Source organism: Sander lucioperca, chromosome 4 (assembly GCF_008315115.2).
Source record: "Sander lucioperca isolate FBNREF2018 chromosome 4, SLUC_FBN_1.2, whole genome shotgun sequence".
NCBI lineage: Eukaryota > Metazoa > Chordata > Actinopteri > Perciformes > Percidae > Sander > Sander lucioperca.
This window is the reverse complement of record NC_050176.1, coordinates 30,279,344-30,306,058: the sequence shown is the minus strand read 5'-3', so window position 1 is coordinate 30,306,058 and position 26,715 is coordinate 30,279,344. Positions and strand designations below refer to the sequence as shown.

Genomic DNA, 26,715 nt, shown 5'->3' with positions numbered 1-26,715 from the left:
TATAACATACTGCAACTACAAAACCATTATGTGATCATGCTCCAATTAAATAACTTGCTGGTTCAATACAAATGAAAGCAATTGTGGTATCTTTAGTTTCGTTGCTGTGGTGATGTATAGAAGAAGTATTCGCCGACACTGATCCTGATTATAAAAGGTTTATTACATCAAGTTTTCAGCATCAATGACTTGTCCTTCAGAACCCGGAGAATACCAAGCCAATATGCACTGTCTTGCTGCAGCAAGAACATGGTTTATAAGGGGTACGTTTAGGTAACATGTTAGATAACGTAAATAGATGTGCGTTGAAAAGTAAAGGTCTGACTCCCTTTGAGGTCAGAGTCTCTTTGGGGGGCTCCAACACTACACATAAAATCATTGATCCCACTCAGCCCTCAAATCACAGAATCACATAAAACATCCTCTTCAACACATCACTTCACTGAGAGAAAAATCATTAAACTTACATCACTAACACAGTGCTCATTATGTCTCAGCACATTTGAGATTTATACAGACTTTAACCTTATAGGCTCTTCAGATACTACACAATAAAGAACCAAAGCTGTTCATTTCCTCTTGGTCTTTATTTCAAAGAATATCTAGTTGTACAAAAAGTGGGAGAAAGATAAAATACACTTTGTTGGAATCTGACAAAACATTTTTAGTAACAACAGTTATCTTACCAGAATAAAAAATATTTAAATTTACAAACCATGTTTTGGTATTCTGTAACTGTGTGCATGTTGGTCTGCTCCCCATAGCTTCATGAAGGAAACAATACTGCCACCAAGTAACTGTTAAAAGTTACTGCTATCACATATTGTTCAAGCATAGACAAGAATTGCCATAGCAACCCCACAACAGGGAATACAGTAACGACTCAGGCGTGTGTCTGACCCTGTGAGATTCTACCTGGAAATTCAATGAGAAGAAAAACATAAAAATGCCCTAAAATGACCTTTTTAGTTTTGTTTGATTTCATGGATTACATGCGCAATGCTTACATCACACATTCACATATTTGTTCATAGTTCAACGTGATGCATTGATACTCTCTGTGACAGTTTAACACAGTAACACAGTATTAATCAAGTCTGTTCCCTGCTTTATGATGCTTTTCTAAACTGTGTCAGCAGCTGTTTCTGGTGTTGTACTGCAATTTGTTGGGTTTTCTTGATCTCCATATCACACCAGGGATGAAAACGCAATCATCTGAATTTGTATGGGTTGCTTTAGCAATAGAACACAAAGTGGCACTTTAACGGATCCCTTTTCTCTGTGATCTTATTTCAAAGCAACCTCATAGGCAGTATGAAACTGCACAGTCACCTGTTCGTCATATGAGTTAAGTGATAAGCAATTTTCTCATAGAGATACACATTTATTGACACCAGGAGCAACAGTGATTGAAATAAAGGACTAAAGACATGAGTAGTGGCACAAACAGGTGTGCCCATAATAGGTGAACAGGAAAGTGAAACTTAGAGAAAGTCAAATTGTTCTAAACAAAAACGAGAGACTGAAAGGCAACATGCACATTGTTTTTTTATGTGAAAGAGATATCTGGAAAATACTGTACAAAAACAACACATTTAAAAACAAATGACTCCTAACATATTTTAGAACCTCTTTAACCAGATTTCAGTGTTATTTATTTACACCAAATGGGAAATTGTAGATGTCTTCTGCATAATTTTATACAAATTGCCCAGTAATTTCATGTGACATAACATTTGTAATCTTTGGGATTTCCACAGTTAGGGGTCCAACCCGAGTCTGGAAGAACCGGCGGTAGCTAAGCTACGCCGTTCGCACAGCAGGGCTGTGGAACTCTATTGCTTTCCTAAGGATTATTTTTCCGTTGATAAAACTGATGCTACAGCCTAAACCGTACATGGTGGGTGTGCCATTTTCAGGACTGGTCCAGATCCCTGCAAGGACCTCGGACAAAACAATTCAGCCACGTCCACCACGAAAAATCGCAATTTAGCGTAAACCTACTTTTTTTTAATTCCTCCTACACCTTGCTACCAATCTGCACGAACCTTGGTACGTAGCATCTCCAGACCAACCTGACAAAAATGTATCAAAAGAATTTTTATCGGATAAAAATGCTATCAAAGCCAAACTTTAGATTCTTGTTTGACATGACCCTGTGGGCCTCCAAATAAAATTTTACGGAAATACTATATTTGCAACAGCAACGTACCGCAGACCTCGCGGCTCAGACCTCTCGATATTGCCCGATATTTGCCTCCCTACCGTTACGCTTTGGGTCCCACTTTCACATGCTCCGCGGGCGTCGGGGACGACAAGCGCCGGGAGGCTTGGATCCCGTCATAACTGCTTGCAGTTCTAGTTAAATTTGTAAGTCAGTTATTTTGTGCAATGCTTGGCTGTGCATGATGGCTGAAAAGGCAATCATTTTCCTAGATATATCTTCATATATGTCTGCAGGCACTGTGGGACTCCTGCATTACTAAACATGCAGCCTGTCAGGAAACGACACATCATAAAACCTGTTGCCAAGATGATCATTTTATGAGCTGCTTGTCAATGATGTGTTACTCAGATTTTTTTACCTGATTCGTTTTGCTTTTCCCCCAAGGGCTAAAGTCTCTGTTTCTTGATGTATATTCTGAAGTCTCCCTTAGTAGATGTCAGAGTCTCTGTTTGTGTGATTTCTTCCCAATGGAAAATCCTTTTTTTTTTTATTAAACTAAAACTTTGCTATACAGTGTTTTCTTGCACTTTTTTATAGACATCTTTTGATGCTTTAATGTAATATTCACATTATCAGGGAAAAAAACAGCTTTTGTATGGTAAAGGTTCAAATTTGTTAAAATTTCTCGAGGCTAGTGCTTGTCAATGCAATTAAAGGAACAAAGGACAAATACATTTTTCTAAATATAGCTATACAATAAAAAAAATGCTGATCATGGACGCCTGGTTAGCTCACCTGGTAGAGCATGCGCCCATATATAAAGGTTTACTCCTTGATGCGGCGGCCGCGCGTTCCACTCCGACTTGTGGCCCTTTGCTACATGTCATTCCCCTTCTCTCTCCCCTTTCAAGTCTTAACTGTCCTAATAAAGGCTCAAATGATCATAATGAGACTAAACTGGCAACTGGCAAAATATCAGCCTTCAGATTCAGTTTCAAGGTTTGTTAAAAAGCACTGTTTAAGTCCTTATAATGACCAGTGTGAAATAGTACAAACAGGAGGAGGGGAAGGAGAGAGGAATAAATAAATAGAGAAATAAATGATACTAATACTAAATAAAAAATATAATAATAATAATAATGTTGATGAGTAAATTTAATACAGTTTTATTAGTTTTCATGTTGTTTGAGGGGACCCAGCCCTCATCCATCCGTATAATTGTCTAACTACTGTTAAAAATGCTCAGCCTGTAGCCAGGTCTTTGAAATAGTAATTTCCCTTGGTAGCCTAATCAGAGTAGATAGAAGAGATTATAAAACGTATGTTTATTCATTTGCAAGAAAACACAGAGCATGATGATGGACCCTTTGAAGCATGCAGCATGCTCAACACTCATGCAAGCATCAGTGTTGGTCTTCACACGTTTGCCCATCATTAGGAAATAAAACCTTTTTAAATCTCTAGATAGTCAGAGATAGAATCCCTGGAGGACACTTGCAACAGATTGTACAATTTAATGACCGCTATATAGGAAATAAAGAGGTCCACCATGAGTAAACAAGATGATTACAGTATTTGGAAAAGGATTGAGCAAGTATTGTTTTGCAAGTGGGAATATAGCTCTAGGCAACATGTAGCTTATTACTGTTTCACAAGTGCAGAGTGCTTCAACAGCATATCAATCTACCCCTACTTTGACAGAAAATATTTGAAATTATTTTCTAAACACAGTATAACTGTGTTAGAGCTTGTAACTGTAATAATCTGCATTTTTCTCAGAATTCAAATGTTTTCTTCAAACAAAAGAAGAGGAAGTGTGTGTGGTTTTGTGTGTGTGTGTGTGTGTGTGTGTGTGTGTGTGTGTGTGTGTTTGGTGCATTGTTTTACTATATTCGTGGGGTCCAAAAACCGGGGAATACAGTATACTTGTGGGGTCTGCACAGCCTTGTGGGGCCCAAAATGCTGGACCCACAAGGTTAAAGGGCTGTTTGAGGGTTAGAATTAGGTTATGGTTAGGGTGAGGGTAAGGGTTAAGGTTAGGCATTTAGTTGTGATGGTTAACGTTAGGGTAAGGGGCTAGGGAATGCATTATGTCATTGACGGGTCCCCACAAAGATAGTGAAACAAACCACTGTGTGTGTGTGTGTGTGTGTGTGTGTGTGTGTGTGTGTGTGTGTGTGTGTGTGTGAACAGCTGTACAAATTGGTCTTAATTCATCTCAGCATGTGTCAGAAAATACTTTAAGTCTATGAGGATTATAAACAGGATGTTGCCCTTTAATGTTACAAAAGTGCAGTCTAGTCGGGTAATGAAATTGTGTTCACGCCTATTTTGGTTTTGTCTCCGGATGCTGCCATGAGACCGACCACATTGGACATGACGTAACACACCTTTAAAGTGCGAGAGCATTGTGGACACACCCAGACTATTTAAAAGCTAATGGAGTTTCCTGGAGGGACCAGCTTGAAGGTAGCGAACGCAGGCTTAATATTTCATTTATTATTTAACTGCTTACACTCACACTCTACTGTGGCACAGAGGCAGCTCCAGCTCCAACTGTCAAGATGAAGTTCTTTCTTGTGATGATGTTCTGCTTGACCAATTACCCTGTAGCTGTAAGTACCAACAAATTAATATATATGTTTTTTCTTGCTACAGTCTTTATGATTTCTTTAGCTAATATGAAAAAAAAACAGTATTTAAGTGAATGTTTTTTGCAGAATTGTCATCATCATAGCAGCAGTGATTCAGACAGTCATGAGGTAAGAAAGAATTCTTATCACTATAGCAGTGAGTCTGACAGTGATGAGGTAAGCATTCAATATTCAAATAATGTATCAACTATAGAGACTTTATAGCAAAATAACTATAGACTGAAATATTTGATTGTGTTTATTTTGTCTTGCTACAGAGAGGAAATCGTCGCCCGTTGTTTGTTCCCAAGCCGTTTCCTCCCAAGCCGTTTCCTCCTTGGCCTTCCATCCCTTTCTGGCCATTTCCTGGTCTGTGGCCGCGGCCACCACCAGCTACTGTCCCACCTCCACCTCCACCTCCACCACCACCTCCACCTCCACCTCCACCACCACCTCCACCTCCACCTCCACCTCCACCTCCACCTCCCACTCAACCTCCACGTCCACCTCCCACTCAACCTCCAACTCCACCTCCACCTCCCCCTCCACCTCCCACTCAACCTCCACCTCCACCTCCCACACCACCTCCCACTCCACCTCCCCCTCCCCCTCCACCTCCCACTCCACCTCCCCCTCCACCTCCCACTCCAGCACCAAACCCAACTCCCGGCCCACAGCCCCCCCAGACCACAGTTAGCCCACGAGGAGACAGCAGATGACCTGTACTGATCTAAGAGCAGCAATAACAGATTGAGTTACTTAGAGATGCATGAATGTGTTTGTGTGTGTGTAATTGAATTTGCATATATATATAGTATTTCACCATGATGAAGTCATGTGTGAACCAGATTTTTCTGACTTTTGTTTTGTCGGCATATTTTTACATTTCAGTATTGGTTCAGTAACCTTTCCAAAGTCTCATGTATTTTTCTGCTGACTCCTTTCCTGAACTTTTCATACAATTTCATGTGTTACTCTCTTTTTTTATGCCATAGTCTATATAAAATCCTATTGAAATGTAGTGTTATATTGTGATTTTGAACATGTACATTTTGAGACAGGCAGTTTGTCGGGGTGTCATTATGACTTTTGTTGGAGGTTGGTCTCATGACGGCGGTGGAGACTAGTGTGGGTGGATGCTGATGACACGCTGCTGTAATATCCACTCAGTGTGCACACACATCACCATCCCTGGATCAACACAGCTTAAGAAATGGATGAGTGCTGAGCCTATAATATCTGACTCTTTGCTTCATCAGTGAAGTCTGTCACACTGTACTTTTATCACGACTCAGGCCATTCATCGCAAAGCACTGCACTGCACTGCACTGTCAACTCTTTGCTGGATTTATTCACAGAAACCTTACTGTACAACTGCATTAACATTCTCACAAATATGTACCTGTTTATCCATAACCCTTCTTCAATTTATTCTCAGTTATTTTTCAAACAGTGGGTTTTGCACAGCTTCTCATTATGAATGTAATCTTTTGTCCCAGTTTATGTTCATCAATGTCAATTTAATTTTGTTAAATAATGTAAACCAGCCAAACAACAGGCAGGGGGTGGTCAATACTACTACTATACAAAATCATGCACTGAATAATGACTTTTGCATATTTTATGATTTGTATTTGGGGTTTAGAAACATGTTAATTTTAAGGTCACGTTTATGTGGTAAAACTCATCTTAATAGTGTATGTCTGTCTGTCTGTCTGTCTGTCTGTCTGTCTGTCTGTCAGTTTTTGACATACTGTATTCCTAGAACCCAATATGACTAAATCATGGAAATCAGAAGAAATATCATGTGTTGAGCACCTCACTATAATAAAAACAAATTATGATCTGGAGTTAATGTTGATGCTGTGTGGACACTCAATAACAGATTACTTCTGTTATCTCCCTAAAATTAACCCTTTGCTGTTTCAGTTGAGAGGGGAATTTTGTTACATTTTTTAAACCAAATCTGGCAAGTATAGCTTACCCTAAGCAAGTTTTAATGTGGTACCACTTAGTTGATTGATAATTTGGTAATCATACATGCTGCAACCAAGACTTAAACTCATTTTTTTGTAAATTTAAGTAAAATTCTGTCAGAAGTATATCCAGATTTGTATTTTTTAAATAGTTTAATGCAGAAATATTGTATAAGACTTTAATGATCCCTAAATGTGAAATCACTCTACAGCAGTACAAGAAACATCTGTCTGTCATCGTCTGATGATGTAGGAAACTGATGAAGAGCTCTAAGGTAAATTACATTCAAAAGCTATATGCATGATGTACAATATAACCCAGGCCATGTATGTAACATGACTTGAGCATTGTATAGGAAGCAAATATACAAGTGCAGAAGTAAAGAGTATTCATAATATTATATTCTAATTCAATACTGTACAATATCAAATAACAGTGATTCCGATTTCTGGAATTTGCCAAAGACATAGCGGTTAGGTGGGTTTTATACTAAGTCAAGCATCATAGCTATGAATAAGAGGGAGTGTGTGTCTATCTATTACTGTTGACCATGTAATAGTTACCTGTCCAGGGTGTCACCTTGCTTCACCGTGCAAGCTGGTATGGACTCCCGAAACACCTGTATTAGCTAGCAGGTATCCTTTGCTGCCTACAACACTAAATCCTCTAGCTGTTACAGTATGCACAGCTATTCTGGGATGAAATGTAGATCCTTGGCTGACATTAAAAAGCCTCCAGCTTTAGTCTGCCCCCTTGTGCACTTGTGTATTTATGCAACCAGTGGTGGAATGTAACAAAGTACAAGTACTTCGTTACTGTACTTAAGTACATTTTTCGTATCTGTACTTTACTTTACTTAAGTACAATCAATAGTGCATACTTTTGACTTTTACTTCGTTACATTTTGCAGCAATTATCTATACTTTCTACTCCACTACATTTCTACAACATTCCGTTACATTTTCTGATCAGAATTTCCCCCTGCCAAAACGTCTTCCTGACCGTCAGGCGTTTGCAGTCCGCAGGGAACCCTTCAGCAACGGCCGTCCAGCTCCCGGTGCTGCTCGCGATATTATGAATCCCACTCTTGCCACGCCAAGACCCGCCCTTCAATAGCATTTATTGGCCAGGCGCATACCGCTCCCGGTACTACCGCTGCTCCTGTTACTGCTGCTGCTCCTGATACTCTGCTTGGTCATATGTGAAGTATCCGTTCACATAAGGTTAATATACAACCCGTATATATATCTTAAAAACACTCCCGGTCCTCCTCAGCTGTGAAGCCACGTACTTGTTGTCCAAACCCATGTGTTCTTGCTCAACACAGTCTCACTCCCTACTTGTCAAATGAATGACGCATGGTCAAGGACCCCTGGCGTTAATTTTCAACGCCAGGGAGGTACCCGTTGCGTTATTTTTCGACGACGGGGTCCGTCAGATATACATTCATGTTAATCCCTCAGATATCGATGAAAGAAAAAACACACCCCCTTAACTCAAAATCTGTGACAGTTTTATTATTGGTATTTTTAGCCCAATAACCGCTATTTTAATCAACATTATTCATGAGATATTATCATGGTTTATATGTATTTCTTTTAATGTTATTATTTCGGTCTATTTCGGCCAGGGAAGCTGGGTTGCTTTTTTGTTTATTTATATTTTTTAAACTATAACACTAGATCTATCAACATTTATTTAGATGTTATTATGGTATTCATTTCTTTATTTTAATAATATTATTTCGGTCTTATTACCGGTGAAATATTACAGTATGCTGTAATACAGAACATTACGATATGATCCGAGCTAGACGCATTGAAAGCTGATATCCCCCAATGCAATGCGGCCATTCATTCACAGAATCGGGCAGCGATCAGCGGGTCTTTAATGCCAGTATCGCTTCAATATACATATATATACTCAGTGTTTTTATCACCAGCAACAACACGTTGCTCAGCTTTGTTCCAGTAAGTTATACACCGTAATAAAACGTTTAAAAACATCCACGGAAGTGACGTAGTAATTACCGCTCCTCGTCTGTGAAAGAATGTTGCACGTGAGAATTTACACAATAAAATACCAATAATGAAGTTTTATGCTAAGCTCTTTGATTTGCCTTATATATACACTATATAAAAAATCTACAGTTGAGTGTTTAGAAATACAGCCTAATGGCTTGTTTGACTAATTTGCAATTGTTTTGACTTGTACTGTTGTGAAAAACAATAAACTGTATACAAAGAGAAGCATTTTTTTTATTTTATTTTCCATACATAGTTATTTAAAAACACAATTTTCTAATTTTGCAGTTGATGACTATTAATAGCAAATACTAAAGGAAAAAAAACATGAGCATATTTATGGTGGGACTTAGTTTTATTTAATATCACACTGCATTATTAGTTGTTTTAAATAAATGACTTTTTGAAATATCAGTTTATGGTAGGCCTAACATATTAATTATTATATTCAGAAGATGATCCTCATATCAATCACTATGGTTACAGCTTGTAGCCATCCTAACCTTTGTAGCCTTTACTGAGACTACCTTTTCAAAATTAAGAAGGGACTAGTTTTAGGAAGCATTTTCAGGAAATTAAAAAGATAATCAGATTGTTGCCGAGGTTTTTGTTTACAGATTAAGATGTATATAGCTTTGTATGGGTATGTGTACATATACAACATGTGTTTTGGCATTTTGGGCACACTTCTACCTCAGCCTATATACTGCACACAGATAAAACTCACACATCTCATTCAACCATTTCACAAGCTGAGGAAAGGGTCGTGACATGGGTCAGAGGCTATCAGAGGTCATAATGATGAACCAATTAATCAGCTCTGCTCCTATAGGCACCTTGGTGTTGATGTGGACAACACCTTTGGCTGGAAGGCCTGTGTTCAAAGTGTGTGTTATCATTTAGCGCAGACACGGTGAATCAGAGGGTTTATGTTATAAATGACATGAATGTCACTTATGTCATGAAGGTTGTGGAGAGGAATAGAAACCAGTCTCTCCAGGCAAGCATAGATAATATGGTCTGATCTATCTTTATTCTCCATGCCAAGTATGAGCTCTTATCCTCTGGCAGAAGATATGGGTCAACTTAACATTTCTAAACTATAGGCCTAATTTGGACCTACCTCAATTAAAACTTTAAATAATGTTGCTTGAGGCTGCAGGGGAATAGCTTCATGATATATTTTATGGTTGTGTGTTGCTCTTGTCACTGTTTGTCAAAGCTGAACAACAGATTGTTGCTGTGTGATGTGCAGTCTGACTACATATCACTTTGTTTATGTTGTTTTTTTATTGTAAGTCATCATCTGTATGATAAAACAATATGTCAAGTGTTATGTGTGAAGCATTTGAACTCAAGGCAGATAGCCCTCTGGGGGCAATAAAGTATCGTCTGCAACATAGTCTCCATGATGTGTAAAAATTAAAACGTTGTCGTAGGACTATAGCAAAGACATCGTTGGAAAGGTCTCAACCTCGACAGTAACATGTCAGTCTGAAGAGGATACATTACTCCTGCTTTGAAATATTGACCTCTGAACCTTGATCCCAGTCCATCTTTGAAGGCTTGTCATTTAGCAACAGAAGGTGCTACACACATAGGACCAGCTATTATAGAAAGCTCTGGACCTCAACTGTCATGTAGATATGGTCACCAAAGTTTACCCACTGTAAGCACTGTCAAAGGTGGTAATAAGCTATTTTCACCTATTTAACGATTATATTTTTAAAATCTGATGACACCAGTGTGTACCTCATCCCAAAAAACCCCAGGGCGTATCCAAAATTATACACTACCAACTTCTAATTATGAGAAATATACCAATATATTTAAAAACTACAACTCCCATAAGAGACACAACAGAAGCTGTTACAAACATAGACATATATAAGAATGGACCAACAGATCCTGTTGCTCTGGACGGAGACCAATACTGTCGTTACAAATCCACTGATCACTGTCCGATTCTGTGAATGAATGCCCGCATTGCATTGTGGTAGAGCGGCTTTGAATGCGTCAAGCTCGGATCATATTGTAATGTTCTGTATTACAGCATACTGTAATATTTCACCGGTAATAAGATCGAAATAGTATTAAAATAAAGAAATGAATACCATGATAACATCTAAATAAATGTTGATAGATCTAGCGTTATAGTTTAAAAAAAAAAAATAAACAAAAAAGCAACCCAGCTTCCCTGGCCGAAATAATCCCAAATAGTCAAAATAAATCAACCCCGGAGGGGCGAGGGAAGGCACAAGAGTCACTCGGGGCAAGGGAAATTGAGGACAGCGAGACCCAGGAAACTGGAGATAGAGGGGCCTGGGCACCAAGGTGCTGCGGCCAGCTAGTCCTGGGGTCCAGGGCTGCAGACAACAGCGAAGGCGGAACCCCTTGGGCGGCCGAACAGGCCATCAAGGACCTTCAGGAGGTCGAGCAGGACGGCGAAGATCCTCAGGCGGCCGAACAGGTGGGCGAAGGTAGAGCCCCTCAGGCGGCCAAGCAGGACGTCGAGGAGTCTGAGGCGGCTGGCGGCGAAGCCTCTTAGGCAGCCGAACAGGTCGGCGAAGGTAGACCCCCTCAGGCTGCCAAGCAGGACGTTGAGGACTCTGAGGCGGTCGTCTACGAAGGCGAAACCCCTCTGAAGGACGTCCGCGAAGGCGAAACCCTCTGGAGGCTGTCCGTGAAGGCGAAACCCCTCTGGAGGGCGGCGGCGAAGGCAGAATCCTTCTGGAGGCTGGCGGCGAAGACCATATCCCTCTGGAGGCCGTCTGTGAAGGAGAAACCCCTCTAGAGGCCAGCAGCGAAGATGAAACCCCTCTGAAGGCCGGCTGCGGCGAAGGCGAATCCCTTCCGAAGGCCGGCGTCGAAGGCGAATCCCTTCTGAAGGCTGGCGGCGAAGGCGAATCCCTTCTGAAGGCCGAGCAGATCTGTGGCTAAGGCGAAACCCCTCAGGAGGACAGGCAGACCGAGCAGGAGAAGGGGCAGCTGGGCTGAAGACAGGCGACAAGTCAGCTGGGCTGAAGACAGGCGACGGCCCAGCTGGGCTGAAGACAGGCGACGGGTCAGTTGGGTTGGGGTTCGCCAAACAGGCAACGGGTACAGAGATCGACAGGGGTGCTGACAGGGCACGAGAGGCAGGAGTGGGTCTGACCGAAAACAAGGGCAAAGTCACTGGGGTGGTCTCAAGGGCGGTCTCAGGGACAGTCTCAAGGGCGCCTGGGACCGGCCAAGTCACTGGGGAGGTCTCTGGGGCTCCGGAGACCGACAAAGCCTCAGGGGCAGTCTCTGGGATGCCGGAAACTGGCAAAGTCACTGGCTTGCCCGTAGGCGAACACTCTGGGAAAGCGGTCGACGTGGACTCTGGGAGGTCAGTCAACGTAGACTCTGGGAGGTCAGTCGACATAGACTCTGGGAGGTCAGTTGACGTAGACTCTGGGAGGTCAGTCGACGTAGACTCTGGATGACTGGAAGACTCTAGAAGAGCTGTCATCAGAGTCGCTGGACGACTGGAAGACTCTAGAAGAAGAGCGGTCATCGGAGACTCTGGATGACTGGAAGACTCTAGAAGAGCTGTCATCGGAGACTCTGGACGGCTGGACATCAGCTGAGACTCGAGACGGCTGAACGTCAGCTGAGGTTCTGGGTGGCTGCACGTTAGCTGAGGTTCTGGGCGGCTGCACGTCAGCTGAGGTTCTGGTCGGCTGCATGTCAGCGGCGGTTCAGTGCGGCTGCACGTCAGTGGCAGTCCTGGGCGGCTGCACGTCAGCGGCGGTTCTGAGAGGCTGCACATCAGCTGGAACTCTGGAAAGCTGCATGTCAGCGGAGGTTCTGGAAAGCTGCTCTTCAGCGGAGGTTCTGGAAAGCTGCTCGTCAGCGGAGGTTCTGGAAGGCTGCACGTCAGCGGAGGTTCTGGAAGGCTGCACGTCAGCAGAGGTTCTGGAAGACTGCACGTCAGCGAAGGTTCACAGGTCAGCTCAGGCTCTGGTCTGACAAGAGGTTGATGCAGGGCATGGCGCTGGGAGCGACCTCGACGAGTCCCAGGAAACTGGTCAGCTCCGGAACACTGGTCTGCTCCAGAACACTGGTCAGCTCTGGAACACTGGTAACACTGGTCAGCTCTGGAACACTGGTCAGCTCTGGAACACTGGTAACACTGGTCAGCTCTGGAACACTGGTAACACTGGTCAGCTCTGGAACACTGGTCATACTGGTCAGCTCTGGGTCTGGCTCGCAGGACAGAACGGGCTCTGGGCCGCTGGACAGCACGGGCTCGGGGCCGCTGGACAGTGAGGACTCTGGGCTGAAGAGAGGGTGAAGCTGGGCACGGTGTCGGGATCCATGTTGACTACCGCCTCGCTATACATTATCCCGCTTATTACATGGCTACCTACCTAAATCATTACTTTGACACAAAATATTGATTTAAAAAGGAGTTTATTGATTTAAAAACGATTGTATTGCTTCCGCTAAACCGAACTGCGTCCATAGCAACGCTCTGTTTTTCATGGCAACGGTCTGTTATACTTCGCAGCGGTCTGTTATCAAGAAATAACAGACCGCATTCTACATTGGAATTCAACCAAGCCATGTAATAAAATAAAATAATAACGATTATAGTAGTAATGTTCAGAGATGCAATAGATTCTTATAGTGCAGTTCTTAACTAATGGGAATATTGTTTAGCTTATTTTTGGTTTAATTTGGTTTACTTTAGTTATTTAATTTATTCAATTATTTTGTTTTGCTATACTTTTCATGCCAACTTGCCATGGCCCCCCTAGCACCCCCTCGCGGCACCCAGGGGTCCCCGTCCCCACTTTGAAAACCACCGCTATAAAGCATATGACTTCAGATTCTTGAGAGAAAGAGCTTTCTCATGACTTTTGAAGCAGTGAAAATATTCTTAATATTGCATACACTGAAACTGAAATGTATTATCGTATACCGTAGTGTACAATAGACAATGATTATTAACACAACAACATTGATATGAGTAAAGAGTAGTTTCAAATACTGTGTGGCTATAAGGGATTTTCTGACATCTGTTTCATATTCTTCTCTGTTACAGGTATGAACAATACCAGATGAACAAAAGCATCGTAGATGAATCACAACAGCCTTCAATCTCACAATTCCTGGACACTCGTGTAGGGCGTTACAGCATGAGCCACCTACAGCAGAAGGCCATCTCCAATTTAATACTGTCTGACTTGATTATTGATTGCAATTTTCCTCTGTCTATTGTGGAAGATAAGAGCTTTCGTCACTTTCTGGCTGTGCTGGACAGCAAGTATACCCCAGTCTGTCGCCGAACGATGACCACAAAAACAGAGAGCCTTGCTCTTGGGATTCCTTGGTGTCACTGTGCACTGGATGGAGAGAGATGCAGAGAGGGTACAGCTAAAGACTAATCTCTTGGCCTGCAACCGCTTTAAAGGCTCTCACACAGCGGAGCGCATCTGTGACCAATTTGAGGCAATATGTGATGAATACAACATCAAAGCTAAATTGGACTATATCATTAGTGACAATGCTGCTAACATGCGCAAGGCATTTACGGTCTGCTTCCCCAGCGAACAGGAGGAAGATGATGATGCTGGAGATAATCTTGATGATCCTGAGCTATGGCATGACTTAACCCTAGAAGACCAGCAAACTGTCGATGCTGCTATGGCAAAGAAACAGCGCCTGCAGTGTTTTGCACACACATTGCAGCTGGTTGTGGGAGACGGTTTGAAAGAAACAAAAGCGGCATGTCCTTCTCTCTCCAAGTTATCAAAACTTAGCTCCCTGCTCCACACAAGCACAACGTTTAAAGACATCTTCGATGGTGAATTTGGGGAGCACAGAGGCATCCCTGCTGCAGTGAGCACGAGGTGGAATTCCACACTGCGGCAGGTGAAAGCAGTCCTTCATTGTGATCAGCAAAAGCTCTGCGCAGTTCTTGAGAAGGCCGGGCATAAAGAACTGTCATTCACACCACAAGAGTGGAATCTGCTGAAGGAGTTGGTGGACATCTTGAAACCGTTCGGAGAAGCAACTGATTTGACACAGGGGGAGAAAGTCATTACAATCAGTGCAGTTGTTCCATCCGTCTTGTCCCTCAATCACCATCTTGAGAAGCTGAAGCCTCAAGTTCGTTTCCTGAGCGGCCTGGTCAGAGGTCTGCAGGCATCCCTGAAAAAAAGATTTCTTGGGATCTTCGTTAATGTGAAAATGGCCCAGTCTCAAGAAGGGATCACTGCCCCCTTTTCAGACCTACCTGAAAGCAGCTGCCTTGGATCCAGCCTTTTGTCTGCTGTGGATTGAGCCCCATGTGCTGGTCAACCGTGACATCAAGGCAGAGGTGGCACAACGAGTTAAAGGTAAATATTATTGACTTGCAATGCAACTTAAATGCAACGTAAAATAATTTGATCTTAATCTGATCTAGGATCTAATGTGATATTAATCTGACTTTAACAATAATAACAATTTTCAGTCTTGCACAGTATCATCAACATCAGTAATGGTAATAAGGGCTCTTTTGTTTCTGCTGTTGTGACGTTTTTTTTTAGAATTGATCCTGCAAGATGCTGCAGAGACGGAGCAGCCTGTGCCTGCTGAAGAAGAACTAGAGGACATGGAAGGAGAAGGGCTGTTTGCTGCATACCATAAGAGGCAGAAAAGGGATGTTGGGACCCCACCAGCAGTACAGCTAAGTCACTACATTGACATGGCAGAAGGACAGAATGCCCTTTTGTTCTGGGCACTGAACAGTAAGACTCTTCCTTCACTCTTTCAAGGAGCCATCCGAGTCTTGGCAGTGCCTGCTTCTAGATCTCCAGTGGAGCGAGTTTTCAGCCATGGTGGCATCATTCTGCGTCCCCATCGTGCACAAATGACTGACAGACTTTTGGCCAATTTGATCTTTTGCAAATGCAATGCAGTATAGGGGCCTCCCTCCACCTGTCCACAGCACGCATGCGCACACACACTCACTCTCTGCTCATCACCTATCCACACAGCTCGCTCACTCACTCACTCACTCACTCTCTGCTCATCACCTGTCCACACAGCTCACTCACTCACTCACTCTCTGCTCATCACCTGTCCACACAGCTCGCTCACTCACACACACACACACACACACACACACACACACACACACAAGTCTCTATGGAGTCATTCCAATTATATTATCAGGTTGGTCCAGTTTTTCAGAAGTGATAATTTTGAGGAGTGAGGATTTTATTGATGACATGTTTAAAAAAGTTCAGGCTAAAAGGACCCATGTCTATGGGAAACAACTCTGTGCTGTGTTTTCAAGGTGTAGTGCAGGGAAATATGATCCACCGTGAGCACGGTGTATTTTATTTTGAAAATTAACCAGATTTTAATTTTGTTTCTGTGCTCGACTTCCTGTCCCACACTATCTGCCGTGTGCTGAATTTTTGCGGAGCTCTCCGGCGTCCGGCAAAAATAGAAGCTCTGCATATCTGCTCTGGAGAGTTGCGGACCACCGGAGCTGGGAGGCAGTCGGAACGCAGCCGTTCCGCAGTCAGTGGAAATACATTGACTTTAATGGAAACCTAATGACTCCGCCGACGTTCCGGAGCAGATCCGCAGCCGTTGCGCATCCAGTGGAAAGTGTCTCATCTACCCAATCAGGTTAGGACTAGAGGTGCTACATTAGGTACACGCTTAATGGTCCCATGAAAAACAGTGAAAACCGGACATTTTCATGAATTTATAAAACCCCCCCCGGATGCCCCGGACAGTACGTAAAAAGTGGACATGTCCGGGCAAAAGAGGACGTTTGGTCACCCTACACTGTAAACCCCAATAAGTTCATAGTACTCAAAACTTTTGCAGAAACTGATTACATAATAACTTTTGAGGTAAGTAAGTTTTTTTTAAAGTTACAATCTAGTCAAACTTAAACATTTCAAAAGTGCACCGTGCTTAAAAATATTGTTTAACATACGCACAATTTTAGTTTCTCCATACTTAATTATTTTGATCAAATGGTACTTAAATAGAAATCTACTAACTCAAAAAATATACTTGTGTATAACCCACAAGCTAATGAAATTTACAAGTTAAAACTACAAAAAAAATAACTTCAGCTGTACATTTTCTTTTTTCTTTTATTCAGTCTTAAAATTGTCTTATACAAACATGTCAGACCATCAACAGCAGTCATTTTTTAAAACTGTTCTAGCTCAGAGGTGTCTAACCATGTGCCATGATGCGCTAAGTGACTCAAGTCACATACTAGTTTCACCACCTACCCAATAGCTGTAAGTGTGTTAACCAGTGAAATTACCTGGTGAAGTATTTAGTTGGAATGAAAACATACATAGACACAGCACAATTAAACACCTCTGCTCTAGCTACAAATATAACTAACATCTTGTTAAACTCATTTAGTGTATTGTGTGTGTGTGTGTGTGTGTGTGTGTGTGTGTGTGTGTGTGTGTGTGTGTGTGTGTGTGTCTGTATGTGACTGTGATTGTGTGTGAACATATGTATCTCTACATATCAAACAGGAACAAGATAATCAGGAACTGAGCATCTTAAAGTGCTTAATATAAAAAGTATGGCCTGATTTCTTAAAACAGCATTAGTAACAGCCATGACCATCAAAGTGCAAATGAAATAAAAAAAAAAAAAAATAAAAAAAAAAAAAAAAAGACATCAAATCTATCCTGTTTGTAAAAACCTATAAAAACAAAATATAAAAAGGCACATCTCACATCATTTTAGGATTCAGAGCACCAAGTTGGTGTACAACCGATAAGTATAAATTACAGCAACTACGTTAGATTTGGTGGGCAAGACACAATCCGCCAAATGTAAACCGTTTCAAATGCTTTGATTAACATGGTGTTCAACAACATACTATAAAGTTACCATACTAGGAACCCCAAAAACACATCAACATGCAATGTAAACACAACTCTCAAGTTAGCCTACTCTTTCATTAACAGGTCATTTCTTAGACTCAGTAGGCAGGGTTTAAGTGGTTTACCATCATCAAGACCCATTAGGATTTTCTGGATGAATGTAAAAGTGTGAATGAGTTTCTTGGAATAGTCAAAATGCAATGCATACATCAACCCAAACAACAATGCAAATGCAACAGCTAAGTTAGGGATATCACTCATCACAACATCGTCTTCCACAACAATAGAAATGCTTGCAGGACTGAAATGAACTGGATCTGCAGTGTCCTCTGTGACAAGAGCAATAGGAGTGTCAATGATGTCTGGCTCATCTGACTCTTCCACCTGAAAGACACAGAGGGTGCAACTGTTAGGTTAACTTGAAGAAACACAACTGCATGTACTCTCATTGGCCACTTCATCAGGTGCACGTGTGTAACCCAATTCAATCCAATACAACAGCTCTCTCTTAAATTCTACGTTTATGAATTTTATACATTTTCAGTTTTTGTTGACATTGTCAGAAAGGTGATGATTCTACTTTATATTTATTACTGAGGTTGTAATATGTGGTGGTGGCATAGTGGGGTGAATTATATTGAATGGTGTTCCTAATATTTTGCTCCTTTCTTGTATGTTAATGCAGTGGACAAAAAATTAGGAAACCCACTCAAGTAACTATTCTACAGGCCAACAACCCACAGGTAGGAATACAGGTAAGTATTTTACAATTGTCTATTCTACACCCCATCATAAAAGAAGTAAGTGTAGCAGCAGGTATTTTACATTTTAATATCATACAGGTTGTTATTTAATAGGTAACTGTACCCAGGTAGGTATTTTACAGCTGAGTATTCAACAGGCTATTAATATGCAGGTAGGTATTAGATAGTGGGTGCTGTATTGTGATATGTAATGTACAGCATCTCATAAAAGGTATTTTAAAGTAATTTTTACAGAGAGAGAGAGTGAGTGTGTGTGTTATTTCATGAGAGGTTAAGCCAAAAGGTCAATCAAATGATTAGCCTTCTCCAGGTCTGGGTAAAGTTAGGCCAGGGCTTTGTGAGAGATTAAGGTTTGGGATTACAAGAGGTTAGGGCTTTTACATATATGTATGTATGCTTATATGCACATACTGTATATCCATGTGCACACTAAGTACAGTCCATTTACCATTACAATGACACCTACACACAAGGTTTACTAAGGGGTAACTAGATATAGTTAAGTGGCTGCTAGAGATACTAATAGTTCTGTGAATATACTGACTACTTACATTCCAAGTCTTGAAGAACTGTGGGTCCTCCTCACGCAGACATACCGGGAGGACACAAAGGGCTACAGTATGCTTCATATTGACATCGCGCACTTCCTGGAAGAACAAGCAAAAATGAATATAACAGATTTCATTCTTCTTTCAGTATGGATGTGCTGACCAAATTTCGTGGCATTTGGCAGTGTGAAGGGCCATTCACTTCCAAGTCTGCCCCTGCACCACTTTTCTGTCTCCTCTCCTTTATGTACCTGTCCCTTAGGTTCTTCCACCTTTTCTTACACTCCTCCTCTAAATAGATGAAGACGTGTGGATTATTTTAATTTCTAAATAAAATGTTGCATTTCAACACTATGTGTCATTGCATGTTTATATACTTAAGAGGTCTGCAGTCATTTCAGTTGGGTATAATAAAGCTAAGATATGTGCCTACATTCATACATGCATCATTCATTCTCTGGAAAACACTTTGTTTAATGCATATGTGCAATTAATTCCTCCAGAACTGGAGCTTACACACTTGGAAATGGGTAGTTATTCTGTGTAAAGGCCATATACCTACCTACAGTATATACCTATATGTGAACTTCAATGAAAATGAACATGACTTGTGTCAATCAGTCCAAACATATTTTACATCATATAAACATACAAATACAATATTATTATTGTGTAATAACAACCAAGTGTAAATTGTAATTTCCCCATTGGGGATCAATAAAGAGTATAAATTATAATTTTTTTTATAAAAAAATACAAATATATCCTACAAATACCTGTATGGAGCTGTATAATCAACTTGGTATTTGGTTTTCGCAGCTCACAACAGTAGGCTACAGTTCTTCTCAGTTGCTTTGGCTTTATTTCTCAGATCAGAGATGACAATAATGTGTAACTTTGTCACATAGGGAATAGTGCTCCCTTTCATGTGCATTGTTCATTAGACTATACTTACAGAGTGAACTGTTAAATATGGACAACAACACAAAGCAGTTTCACTATCTTGGTATAAACAATGGCGTAAGGACAGTCAGTTTGATTCATTGTTACTTGCTTTGGACATAAACAAAAGATTTCCAGAAAGATACACGATTTTTCAGGTCAGTCACTATGCCGTGCAGTTTACACCAATTGTTTTAAGAAATGCACTCACTGTTGTGCCAATTCAATTATGATTTGCCAAATGCACCCAAGTAACTGAGAAAAAAATGTAACATAGGATTGTATTTCAGTGGAGACATATATGTTGATTTCACATAGCTAAAACCAACCTGAATGATTTAAATTAAGAGGCTACAATAACCTACACAGCCGGCATGCTTATTATGGTGAAATATGCTTCCACAGCATAGTTGTGCGTCCGAGGTCTCTGTACGAGCTCAAAGTTGTGTCGTAGCCTATACAGCTCTGGGAGATCGCTGACGGCCAAAATCAACCTCTCGTCCATGTTCCGTTTGTGGATCCACGTGTGTTCGGCGTTTACTTTTTTTTCTTTTTATTCAGACACGTCACAGCGCACCTCTTGCGCATGCCGCGGTCAAAGTTGAACCATGTTGAACTTTGACCGCGGCACGCGCAAGAGCGGCCAGCCGCAAAAAGACCAGTTCTTTTGCGCGCATGCCATTGACAATAATGGGTTTCATAGCGCAGCGCTGCCGTTTGCGCGTACAATGTGAATGGCCCTTGAGACAGACAATGACACCCTGAGGCCCTGCTGTCCAGTGGGACCTGAAGCTCAAAGTTCATCTTTAACTCACCTGGAGATCATAAATCTTTAAGATGTCACGCAGCGCCTCTGATATCTTTCCGGTTCGTGCCGCCTTCTGCCTATACAAGGCCACTAGTCCAGGTGTATGTTGGTCAAGCACAGCATAGAACTGGTTCCGTAGGTTGACGTTTGTGATGCGTTGGAACTCAGCACAAAGCTACAAATCCAAAAACACAAAAAAATAATTATATAAAAAGACTAATACTCGATTTGCAACAGAAAACACATTTGTGATGCAACATGTTCCGTTAAAATACATTGTTGAGCAACATGATCACATGCATAGTGATAGTTCTTACGCACAGTGAATAGTGACATTTGCTGTTCCATTTGAATGTGATACATATTCAAAATGTTAATAGATTTCAAAATACAGGTGGGGTCTTATCTGCTTTATGCTTTGATATTATGTGTGTGTATGTATGAGTGTGTCTTCTTCTGCTCTTCCTACACTTTTAAATGAATTGTCTGACAAAACAGAAACCATGTTGTTCCACTTCAGAGGGTGGCTAACTTGTTATTCACAAATATTAGCTCAAGATATAGGGTAAGGCCAGCTTTATATACTAATGAATTAGGCTCCAAATAAAAGAAATGGTGAAAAATAGGTTACAGCCTAAATTAACATTTGAGTCACCTTGATTTTGGGGGATGCTCACTGCACTTCTTCCACTTCAACCTATAATGAAAAGAAGTTTGAAAAAGGTTTAATGAAAACTTGCAGAGTTCATTTGGTAACTATTATATCCATAACCTTAACTTTCTGTGAGTAAAAGTTACAGCTAACATTAGCCACTAGCTTATTTGGGTGCATGTAGGAATAGCATCACATTGAACTTACCAGAGCAGCAACACCCTCAAAAACAGAAGGACTATCGCTTGCTGAAAAGAGTTATTGACTAACGTTAACATTATTGCCTTGCCACGACATTAACAGTACACAGGATATTATCTGTCACTAGCAGGCGGACTGACGGTAATCGCGCTTTCGGCGCATAAAAAATGCGCGCGACACCGTGAAGCTGCGCGCTTGCAACTTATATATTAAAAATAGCCTCGTCTAAGGGACCGTTCGGTATTTATGGAATGGACCACCGGAGGAAAATAGGGGAGGGTCATGTCTTTTTATATTTTGCTGAGGGGAGGGTCATCCAACATTTTTTAGTCTGGGTGGGGGGGTCACCCAACTTTTTTATTCATGAAAAGAGCAAAATTTCAAAGTGGCTTGTTTGGTACATATTTATCCATGTAGCTCTCAGTCTCGGCCCCCTAGCAGATGGGTCTGACTGCATACGTGGAGTTTGCTGGGGGGGCAGGAGGCACTGCCCCCCTGGTGGCTCAAACAGGTAATTGCATTGTTTAAAAAATGAGTGGAATAATTACATCTTGCATGACCAGATATTTTATAAAGATCTTAAATAACACAAAACAACTAAATGGTGATAGGTAATACATCAGAGTTCATATACTGCTTTAGTAAAAAAAATATTACCTGGCTGACGATGGGAGCAGCAGGACGCAAAAAACGAAAGTTACTGTTGCACTATGTCTGGACATCTTGCCGTGCCAAGGTAGCAATAAAGGTTTCCTAAATGCCATTGTGATGGCCACAGCCGTGGCCACACAGCCATCTTAAAGGCAGTAACTTCATACACTAACATTTATCTTAGTTCATGCTGTTTTCCTTAAGATTGGTTTCTATATATTTTCAGACACATTATATATTTTGTTGTAAACAGTTATTTAGTTTAAATAATGTACAAGACACTGGATTTGGTTTACATATATACTTTATTAGTTTTGGATTGTCTTTTTGCTATAACGGTTTTCTTTTGAGCTTACCAGTGCTGCGGATTCCACACCCTGGAGTGAGGCATGCAGGCTGCTGGGACAAAGGGTTAGCGTCTGGAACAACAGCAGCTTTAAAGGTGTGGTGGCCAAATTGGACTCTACCACTACTTGTTATGTCTGGGGGGGTGTAGCTTTATTTTTTCCCAAGATATTTGAGTTTTGATTTGTGTTGTATCTAGTACATTTATTCGGTTAATGTTAATTAAGATTACATTTCTTTTGGAATAAGTGTTTAGTTTTTTTTTTTGTTATTTGTAGTTTATGTATTAGTGTTATTGTTAGTCTTCCCCTGGGAGTCAAACCTGGTCTGATCAGCCAGTATATAAGTCCCTTTTGTTTCTCTTATAGGAGGTCAGTTGTATTTTTGAGTTTGTTATGTTCAGAGCCTAAGTTCGGTTTGTTTGTTTGACCTCTTTTAAGGGCCCAAACTTTATCTCTATTTTGTTGTAATGATTTTGTGGGTAAAATAAAAAAAAACTTTTTTGAAATCCTCTTGTTACTTCTCTTGCCTAACTGCTGGGTCCTTGACAGCCATGTATATAAATGTGATGTCAGCTTACTAATTGATTGCGGGTTTTGTGTAGATTTGGACCTTTATACGTTTATTCCACTTTGTTTAAACGGCGAAGTGGAGAGGCCTCGTTCACCTGTTTGGAGCTGGCTGGTGAATGTGATGCTCGTATAGACCTTGCTGGGTACACCGTATCATTTACCTTTTTGTGGATCTACTGATCGCTGTGGATTACTTTTTTTCTGCGGCAAACGGACTCTGCAGCCCCGCACCGCAATAGCTCCTCTCCGTCCGCCTGCCACCGGCAAAGGCAATGGAACTTTCCGCCGAAAATGACGTACAGGTCGTCCTGGACTACATGGAAGATCCTCCCGATCACCACTGTGTCTTTGTCCGGTCCCATCTGGATCAGCAGGGACCGGCGCAGCAGCGTTGCAAAGCTGCCGGCGGCAGCGTCTCTTCTCCCGGGCAGGAACACAGCTGCCCCCCGGGGCAGCAGAGTCCGTTTGCGGCTGCAGGATCTGGAGCTCACTGCCTGCTTCCTGGGAGCCAAAACCGACACCACGCAGCTGGAGCCCCAGGCTGTACTGCTGGGCCCGCTGGAAGGAAGGGAAGCCCGGGAGAACCAGTACCAGGATTGAGCAGAGCGGACTCTCACAGGCTGCTGAAGTTTAAATCACAGGTTTCTTAAGGGGAGTCTGGCGGACATGACCGGGGGACCGGCGCAGCAGCTAGGCGAAGCTGTGTTCCTGCCCGGGGGAGGACACGCTGCAGCCGGCCACGGAAGTCTCCGCCTCCCGCTGCCATCTGGATTAGCTGGGACCGGTGCAGCAACGAAGCGAAGCTGTGTTCCTGCCCAGCAGTTTAGTGTTTGCCCCCAGTACGTGTTTTTATTAATATATTTTTTTTTTCCTTCGTTTTTTTTTTTTTTTTTTTTCTTCGGGTTTTTTTTTTTTTCTCCGTCACAAACTCGAGATCTCGAGTTTGAAAGTCGAGATCTCGAGTTAGTGTTTGCTAACGTTGCTAATGTTTTTTTTTAATTTTTTTCCCTTCGTTTTTTATTTTTTTTTATTTCCTCCATGTCACCTCCGGGGCTCCGTAGTTAATAGAGGAAGAGAGCACAAGGATAAATAAATAAACAGGTAAATAAAATAGAAAAGAATAGATAAAATAAATAATACTAAAAATAAATAAACTAATAGAGAAATAGGATCAAAAAAAAAAAAGTTGGCAGATCATAAATATATATACATGCATACACATATATACACACATGTGTACATACACACACACCAATTAAAAATAAATCTGTAATAATGATAAATAAAAATAAAGAAAACCCACTCACAGGCTCAACACATTGCAGTGCTTAGTGCACAGAGATCAAACATTTTGTGCTATTGACATGAGACAGGAAGGGATTCCAGGACTTCTCAAATGAGACAGCCTTGCCAATCAAAGTCAGTATTATTTTTTCTAATTTAAGAAAATAAAGCACCTCCCTAACCCAGTTTGTAAAGGTAGGTGGGACTGGGGATTTCCATTTCAGCAGTATCAACCTCCACACCAGCAGAGTTGTGAATGCTATTAAGTCCTTGTTAGCGGGGGAAAGAGTAAGTGGGAAAGGCCATACACCAAACAGAGCAGTTAAGGCATTAGGAGTCACATCCCTTCCAATTACCTTGGATAAAGTACTAAAGATCTCAGACCAAAATCTAGTCAGAGAAGAAAAGCTCCAAAACATGTGTGAATAATTTGCTGTGGCTTGTTGGCGTCGTTCGCATAGGGATGAATTATTGCTTTTAATTAGTTGAAATGGCGGCATGCCGGTAACAAAAAAAAAGTTTGTTTTCATGAGGTGCTCTAATAACATCTGTGATTGGCTGAAAGAAACTGTATATGCCAACACTGAAGACTGGTTCTGCACTTATGTTAATGAATCAAAGAGTGAAACATTCAGAAAGGTAAGGACAGATTCTACATGAAGTAACACTAAAAACATGGCCAAGATGGGATCTTTGCATTCATCAGTGATTTTCATGTGACATTTGGATGTTTTTCTTTCTTTTCTTTTTTTTAGATGAAGTCATTTGGAATAAAGGCCGTTGCTCTTGTTGTGGTGATTGCGCTCGTCTCCAGCTCTTTGGTAAGTCAGTCTGTAAACTCTGTTTCTGTTCTGTCTGTGTTTATTCTAAAACGTTTAGAATTTAATTTTTGTGCTTAATTTTAAAGGCTAAACCTACCCATGTCATTGAGAAGCACTCAAATAAGGAGGTCAGTATTTAGTTTGGATATAATGATGTAAATCACATAGTATTTTCTCAATTTAAATTTTCTAATCAACTATGGAAGGAAAAATAGAGATAAAATTGAAATGTATATCATTCTTGTACACCTTCTTGATTCCCCCCCTTACAGACCAACAACAACAACAACAACAACAACAACAACAACGCCCCATCCTTGGCCCGTGTTACTGATGTGCTCATGATCCTGAAGTACCTCAAGGACTTGACTCAACAAAATACTGCAACTGCAAAACCATGATGTGATCATGCTCTGATTAAATAACTTGCTGGTTCAATACAAATGAAAGCAATAAAGAACCAAAGCTGTTCATTTCCTCTTGGTCTTTATTTCTAAGAATATCTAGTTGTACAAAAAGTGGGAGAAAGATAAAATACACTTTGTTGTAGTCTGACAAAAACATTTTTAGTAACAACAGTTATCTTACCAGAATAAAAAACATATGTTAATTTACAAACCATGTTTTGGTATTCTGTAACTGTGTGCATGTTGGTCTGCTCCCCATAGCTTCATGAAGGAAACAATACTGCCACCAAGTAACTGTTAAAGTTACTGCTACCACATAGTGTTCAAGCATAGACAAGAATTGCCATAGCAACCCCACAACAGGGAATACCTTTCACAAAAGTGCAATATAGTAACGACTCATGCGTGTGTCTGACCCTGTGAGATTCTACCTGGAAATTCAATGAGAAGAAAAACATAAAAATGACCTTTTTAGTTTTGTTTGATTTCATGGATTACATGCGCAATGCTTACATCACACATTCACATATTTGTTCATAGTTCAACGTGATGCATTGATACTCTCTGTGACAGTTTAACACAGTAACACAGTATTAACCAAGTCTGTCCCCTGCTTTATGATTCTTTTCTAAACTGTGTCAGCAGCTGTTTCTGGTGTTGTACTGCAATTTGTTGGGTTTTCTTGATCTCCATATCACACCAGGGATGAAAACGCAATCATTTGAATTTGTATGGGTTGCTTTAGCAAAAGAACACAAATTGGCATTTAAACAGATCCCTTTTCTCTGTGATCTTATTTCAAAACAACCTCATAGGCAGTGTGAAGCTGCACATTGTCACCTGTTCGTCATATGAGTTAAGTAATAAGCAATTTTCTCATAGAGATACACATTTATTGACACCAGGAGCATCAGTGATTGAAATAAAGGACTAAAGACATGGGTACACAGCAAAATATCCAGTGTAGTTTAGAGTTGTTTTTATGGTGTTAATTTTTCAGAGTTAAAAAGTGTTGATTCTGGTGTTAA

General features: G+C 41.1%; 1 protein-coding gene across 1 annotated transcript; it reads left to right on the top strand.

Moving 5' to 3' along the window:
* Positions 1-14,160: 14,160 nt before the first annotated feature.
* On the top strand, positions 14,161-15,583 carry LOC116034276. Its single transcript, XM_031276883.2, has 2 exons — positions 14,161-15,169; positions 15,362-15,583. The coding sequence occupies exon 1, from the start codon at positions 14,178-14,180 to the stop codon at positions 15,111-15,113; it is 936 nt and encodes a 311-aa protein (XP_031132743.2). The 5' UTR covers positions 14,161-14,177; the 3' UTR covers positions 15,114-15,169; positions 15,362-15,583.
* Positions 15,584-26,715: the final 11,132 nt, after the last annotated feature.

Bases quoted from the DNA above. Each gene is read 5' to 3' on its own strand.
- LOC116034276 (XM_031276883.2), top strand. From the start codon at position 14,178: ATGGAGAGAGATGCAGAGAGGGTACAGCTAAAGACTAATCTCTTGGCC.